At 43.0% G+C, this 7,458-nt stretch overlaps 1 protein-coding gene across 1 annotated transcript in view; it reads left to right on the plus strand.

Annotated features, from left to right (window-relative positions):
• Positions 1–4,768, plus strand: part of PROK2 (prokineticin 2) — a 7,179-nt gene extending 2,411 nt beyond the window's left edge. The window contains exons 2-3 of the mRNA XM_018563025.1: positions 1,322–1,447; positions 4,643–4,768. Coding sequence (XP_018418527.1) covers positions 1,322–1,447; positions 4,643–4,768 — 252 coding nt within the window. The remainder of the gene's footprint in view (positions 1–1,321; positions 1,448–4,642) is intronic.
• The last annotated feature ends 2,690 nt before the right edge of the window (positions 4,769–7,458 follow it).

Here is a 7,458-nt window from a genome sequence, read left to right on the forward strand (position 1 = left end):
TCTGATGTGAAAGGGGGGTTTTGTCGTAAAGGGTGGACTCTGATTTGAAGAGGGAACTGAGGGCTCTGATGTGAATGGGGTTCTTGATGTGAAGGTGTCACTCTTATGTGAAAGTGGGTACTCTGATCTGAAGGGGGCATCTCTGGTGTGAAAAGGGGGCTCCTGAAGAAAAAGAGTAACTCTAATGTGAAAGGGGGGTCTGATATGAACATTGCTCCTGATGTGAAAGGGGGGCCTCTGATGTGAAAGGGTGGGGCTTTTGCATAAAGGGCGGACTCTGATGTGAAGGGGGAGCGAGGACTCTGATGTGAACGGGGACTCCTGCTGTGAAGGGGGGACTCTGATCTGAGGGGGGTGACCCTGAGGTAAAAAGGGGGCTCCTGATGTGAATGGGTTGCTATTATGTGAAAGGGGGAGACTCTGATCTGAAGGTTGCTCTGGATGTTAAGGGGAACTTCTGATGTGAATGGGAAGAGAGGGGCTTTGATGTCAAGCAGGGTACCCCATGTCTCTTTTTTGTTGACACAATCTTCTCAATATAGCAGGATCTTTCTGACTTAAGTAAAAAAACAACTCTGCACATGAAAACAGACAAGACTTGTTTGGCACAATCCTGACTGCCCGGCTACTATTAGGAATAGTTAGGTGTAAACAAAGATAATGAAAAAATGTGATATAGAGTGTAGCTCAGGCTGCCATATAGAGTGTAGCTCAGGCTGCAATGCTCACCTCCTTTCCGGCACTGTCCCCTGCAGCAATTCTTTTCCGCCACTAGATGTCCTCAGTCTTCCGGGTTGAATGACGCCTAACCTGTGACCCAGAAGACTGAGGAAATCTTGTGTGTGTAGGATGTCATGGACCATAGGGTTCACCATGGAGCCCTGCAGCACAATGTAATATTGACGCATGAAAAATGTATTTAAAAAAAAAAGAATTATTGAGTACACAATAGGGGAGGGGGGAGCCAGAAATTGTGGTTTACAATGTAATAACATATTTACAGTGTTACTCAGAAAACACAATTTAACACTGGCAATTAGATGTCATACTTAGCTTTCCTGCTAAACGCCTTGACACCTGCTTGCAATCTGTTTCGAAAACACCATTCTTTACATATTGAACATGCACAATACTATTCATTGTGGCATTCCGTAAAGCTTTAGAGGTTTTTTTTAACAATCATAGACACATTTTTATTGTATTGCAAGGACTTTTTAAAATGGCATTCCATAGAATTATGCTGCTTCTATTATGTGTTTTAAGCATGTGGCACGTTTTTGTTGTGTGAAATTAAGTTTGTATATTTTTTTTTTATTGACAGGCTTGTGAAAGGGATCTTCAGTGTGGAGGAGGGATGTGTTGTGCAGTGAGCCTTTGGATAAGAGGCCTTCGAATGTGTACTCCTCTTGGCAATGAGGGTGAAGACTGTCACCCATTAAGTCATAAAGTAAGTCCTTGCTGATAATAACTGTTGCTAACGCTATATATTTGGGAAAACTCCAATTTTCTGTTCCCTGTACAAAAATAATTTTGTAACGGTGCCAAGCACATGTATTTCTTTCAGATTCATCTTTTTGCATTGATGGCAAACTTAAAATTATGATCAGATCATTAAGGCTGTCATACAAATCGCTTAAAGGAGAGGTGGGGGCGAGGTGCTCAGTTGGGATCCTCCACCAGTAGAAAACTAGGTCCTTATTGGAACCATGTCGCATAGGTTCAGTTGGGATCCTCCACCAGTCGAAAACAAGGTCCTTATTGGAACCATATGGCATAGGTTCAGTTGGGATCCTCCACCAGTAGAAAACAAGGTCCTTATTGGAACCATGTGGCATAGGTTCAATTGGGATCCTCCACCAGTCGAAAACAAGGTCCTTATTGGAACCATATGGCATAGGTTCAGTTGCGATCCTCCACCAGTAGAAAACAAGGTCCTTATTGGAACCATATGGCAGAGGTTCGGTTGGGATCCTCCACCAGTAGAAAACAAGTTTCTTATTGAAACCATATGGCATAGGTTCAGTTGGGATCCTCCACCAGTAGAAAACAAGGTCCTTATTGGAACCATGTGGCACAGGTTCTGTGGTTCTCAACAATGCGGGGGCCCCCCTCCAAAAGGACAGGGGTCACCCAAAATTGAGTAGTCTATAGAGTTGAATCAGAAAAGATGCTTACACAGGCATCCTTTCACTCACTATGCCCCTTGGCTCTGAATTTTACCCAGAGTCTGTTAAATACTTGTTTTAAGCCCAGATAAAACGGGGTTGTATGGCCCTGGAAACACGTTGGCTGCCTTTTGTTCTCCCCATTATCACGTACTGAATTAATTAAACTATGTATGGACTATTCTGGAATATTTTTTGGCACTCTGTTCTGGTTAAGCTCCACATAGTTTATGGTTGGTTAAGCTAGCCCATCTTTGACAGATGTGTTCATACATACGTATGCCAAGATTTCTGGATCCCAGACAAAAGCACAACCTTTCAATGGCTAGTGGTTTTGTAGGTGGTTATGAAGAAAATAAAAGTCTCAAAGACCTTCAACAGCTGTAAAAGTTGATTTACTGGTATAAAAAAATACAGCCACTTTCAGGGATCTATCCTTGGGATCTAACCTTCACCTTCGGTGAAGGCGGGTTGCAGGATTGTGCTCTGTTCTCATGGATACATTCCAAAATCTCAAGGTTCCTTCACAAGTTGAGCTGCCATAGCAAACTGTCTCCCACAAATCAATTCCTTATTATAGGTCTGGTAGTGTTAGGAGAATACCTGTAGAGAGTGGAGACCGGTGGCGGGACCTTCAGGCTAAGCACAGTCCTTAGAGAAGAAGAGGTTAAATAGTCCGAATCACTAGACAGGAATCAGTGTCTGGGTCACAAGCCAAGGTCTATGCAGAAGAAGAGTCACAAGCCGGTGTCGTTGTTGGGGAAGAGTTTCTTAGTTGGGTTACAAGCCATAGTAATTTCCAAGTAGTAACTGAAGGAGCACAAGGCAGCAGGCTGGATTATGTGTGGCACACAATAATCTGGCAAGGAAACAGGGCAGACTTTAAATAGAAGGCCAAGTACTCTGATTGGCCACAACATCAGGAGTAGGTGAGGCCCATTGAGAAGCTTAGTATGCAGGATTATAGTATGCAGAGCTATAGCAGATTGAAGGCCGGAAGCAAAATCCAAGGTGGAAAACCTGATAAGTCATGGTCCAGTGCGTGGAAGACCCAGGTTCAGGGCCAGGCAGCCTCAGTTCCTGACAGGTGGGGCATAGGAGACTAGATGATGAGCAACTCATGGCCACTATAGATATCTTAAAACAAACTTACCCCCAGGTTATTACAAAAAATTACATGGCAAGCTTACCTCTCTGAGGTTTCTGTGCTCCACCTTCTCACTGCTCTTTTGCTATGGTAGCAATTATGTTATCACATATGATCATCCCACTACTATGGCAGCATGTTAACAGTTTGCAGTAGCAGATCAAACTGCAGTATAAAGTGTTTTTTAGTAGCAATAGATGAACTTTATTGTTGGGTCACTTCTTCATGGAGGCACTGATCACTTGATCAGGAAATTGTTGCGGCTGAATGTTGTAGCAGAAGTATTTCTTGTCTTGTTGAAGAGACAGGTCACCCAAGCGGCTAAGCTGTGTGCTAGGAAACTGACCTCCTTAACACACTCTACTTTGCATGCTGCCATTTTGTGGGGTGCCCTGTAGACTCAGCTGGGAGCCAAGGAATCGGGCCCTGGGAGGAGAAAATGCAAACCAGACTTTAGCAAATGGGATTACTCTGAAAGGAAAGAGACTGCACAGGGGTAGGGGAACCTGCTGCTCAAAAATTTAGACTTGCCTGGAGATGGACTTTAACATGACAGCATTAGATCCAGTTATGGATTCCGTGAAATCATTTAATGCATTTTTACATATACCTGGCTTCAACCTCCTGTAATCCTTTGCACAATAGCACTCACATTGGGAGAGGCAGGGCAAAAACTGGAAGCCGGTCAGGTTCTACTGTATTTCGTAGTGCTGTCCATCTAACAATGAAAGTTTCCTGAGAGGAAGAGAGAACAGAGCAATTATCTCATCACTGTCCTGCTGTCCCATGATTGTCTTATTACAAGAGTCCTAGACCAGGCTGAATTGATCAACTGCAGTGTAGTCTGTAGAGCAGTCACAGGGTGAGCAGAACTTGTCTTGAAACAGTGCCTGGATGATAATATTTGCTGACCATCAATACAGAGACTGTATAGCCAGAAAATTTTTCACAATTACAGTATTAAACAGTATTACAGTATTAATACCACAACCCTAAAGGTGAAAGTGTTAATTTGCAGACTGAAAACTGTTATTTATGTCTGTATGTATGTTGCCGTGAAGCCTATACCATGCATGTGATCACTAGGCCACAGCTGACATAGTGTTCACATGATCGGGGACCATTCTGATTGGTTCATGATTTTCAGAGGGGACCCAAAATGTCAGTGACAACCGGGACTGAGAGCCACCAACCGCACAAAGTGTCAACTGCTGGGGACAGTTATAAATCTGTGGTTGGGAACATTTATATTCAGACTGAAGATGAGAATTGTTAAAAAGAACTGTAAACTATCTATACATAACTATGTCATTTATATATTTTTCTTTAGATTCCATATTCTGGCAAACGAATGGTTCACAAATGTCCATGCCTGCCAAACCTAACCTGTATGAAGTTGGACGACGGCAGATACCAGTGCTTGCCATACCTAAAAGGCAAAAATTATTATTATTAGGAGATTTCAACAAAAGCTGTTGTGAAGGAATAATTTATGCTCCCAGATTGTATTCCTGAAACTTTTTGTTAAAGCTGGGTTCCGTAAAGATACAACTTTTAGCTTTTGTTCCCCTGGCTTCCAATCAGAATTTGTTTTTTTTTTTGTTTTTTTTTTTATATATTGTTCACTAGCAACATGAAAGGGAGAATCTGATTTATTGCTTAAGATAATGACACGTTCTTCATCTAGCTAGGTCAACCATAAGGCCCTCTGTTGCCAAAATGTACGCTTTTAAATTACCTGAAATGGTCATCAATTCACAATAAACTGCTTCATGAAATAATTTATAAAGCTGGGAATTAAACTTGGGAAGCTGCAAAGCAAAGAATCATTCATGTTTATTTCAAGTATGACTAAAGGCAAAACTTGTTTTTAGATTTGAATAGAGTGGTGAGAGATTTTGATTGTTCTTTGTGTGCCCATTAGGGAGATTTACTCTCTCCTTTTCTTCTGACCACCAATGTCACCGGGAATGAAATTTAGGTCAGGGTTACACCTGAGCGATCCGTGACCGTGCAGCAATCCAGCACGATACCACACGAATTGCCATGTGGTCACACAGTCGCCCACCACCACCGATCGCGCTGGTGGTGCCATTATTTTCTAAAGGCAACGAAGTCGCCCAAGGCGGATCGCGCGGTTTCCCCCCTGCCATTCCGCCCTTGCAGCGGAACTGAATAAAACATCCGCACGTCGCAAAAAAAGTTACATTTTCTGTGACTGAAGTGCGGATGTAACCCCATTGAAATCAATGGAGCAGCGCGGCAAATGCTTTGTGCAATTGTGCATTATCGCACGGCTCCGGGACGCGCGTCTCGGGTCGCCCAGGTCTGCACCGGCCCTCAGAGTAAATCCAATATTCTGAGTTGCCACCAGAGGGGAAATCTTCCAATGGGGCACTTTTTCCCATGGCAACTTTCAAAAAGACGATTTCTCCAAAATAGGCTTAAAGTGAACCTGTCATGAAAGTAATATGGATGCTGGAAGATTGAAGTGCCAACTTTTTTTTAGCTTGTTCCAAGTCAGTCACTTATATGTGAAATTGGAAGATATGCAGGGAATTAGAGAACTGGAGAAGTCTGCAGCGACAGCACCTTGATTTCTGTTATGACATTGCTGAAAAAAGTAATGGAATCACCATGACAGAAGCACCAGAACCATGGGGGAGGGGGTGTACATCTATATGTTTTTTCCAGTTGACAGCAATGAGAGTGGAAAATCATCTGGGCAACTCTTTACTTAAAATCTCATCTCTAGTGTGGGGAAAGCTGCTAGAATGTTCCAATTTGCTTATCTATTTGAGGCATGCTGTAGCATCTATTTAGAAAGCCATTGATTTTGCATCAAAAACTGTCACCATGTGCAGCTGCGCCAGGGGTAATCTACTTCCTTGTTCCTTTATAAGACAGTATTCCATTTGAAAGTATATATAGTTTTTCGTTTTTGATAGAAGAGGGTTAAAACCCGTCGGGTCTCTGTTGATGTCTGTGCCCCCCCCCCCACTGGGGAGATTCACCCCTTCTACTTGTCTTGGTGACCATTTTCACAAGGAAGGTGATAGAAAATACAAACTTTTACAGCTGGAGGGGAGATAAACTCTTCTAACGGGGGCATTTTCCACTTACTGTTGTGTCCCCGGGACAGGAAATGGAGGGACAAGCAACAAAATAAAACAGACATTGGTTTTCACTATTCACCACTATATCTAATATTATCCAGTCCAAAAAAACCCCCCAGTATCGGCTTTGAAAACACTTTAAAGAGACCATCAGGGCAAAGTGACAACGTCTGCATATAGGTCATCACTCCCTCCCTGCTATGTGCTGCCACAATCCAACCTGTATGAGCCCAAGTCTCAAGGTTTTGACGGGAGGGTAGGAGCGGGGGAGCTGTGATGTCATGGCTCACTTCCCGCCCCCCCCGAGTGGCAGAATTTGATGCTAGTGAGGTCATGGGCTTCCTCATAGCCAGAAGCCCCACTCCCTTAGCTAGGGCTCCGATGGGGCGGGAAGATGTTGTGGAAACATGACTAGGTAAAGCTTGCCATACAGGCATATCACCCACAGATTACATTTCGGCCATGGGTAGCCCTTTCTGCACCACCCAGCTCAACAAAAGTTGATTTTTGAAATGCCTTGGATGAAAATGACGTTGGGTGGAAAAAAGTGGGCTGAAGAGTGACTGAAGCCAGTCAGCTGAAGTCACTATTCGAGCGTTCTGAGTGCCGTGGGTGTCAACTGTCAATAAAATAGCCGGCAGGGAAGAATACTCCATCAGCGCTCTTTAGTATGGATGGGGGTATCAAGCACGTTTTCATTAAACCATCAGGCTAAATGAGAAAAATTGTAATGTGTCTGGCCAGCTGAAGTTTACAAGTCTGGGCTATCTGCAGACTTTGCACTGAATGGTCTTAAACAAAGCATGCATTTTATTTTTGATAATTATATAGTAAAATTTTGTTTTTTAACCTGTCTATAAACATTGTCGTAGATGTATTTATCTAAATTATTTTTGCACCTCTGCTGTACTTTTACTGTTCTCGTACTGGAGCTTGACGCATTGTGTTAGTTATTTTTTTCTGCATTAACATTGAAATATTAGAGAAATACACTTTGCTGTGCTCTGTATGTGATCATTCAACCCAAATC

This window comes from Nanorana parkeri, unplaced genomic scaffold, assembly GCF_000935625.1.
Source record: "Nanorana parkeri isolate BGI_ZX_2015 unplaced genomic scaffold, ASM93562v1 scaffold624, whole genome shotgun sequence".
Lineage (NCBI taxonomy): Eukaryota > Metazoa > Chordata > Amphibia > Anura > Dicroglossidae > Nanorana > Nanorana parkeri.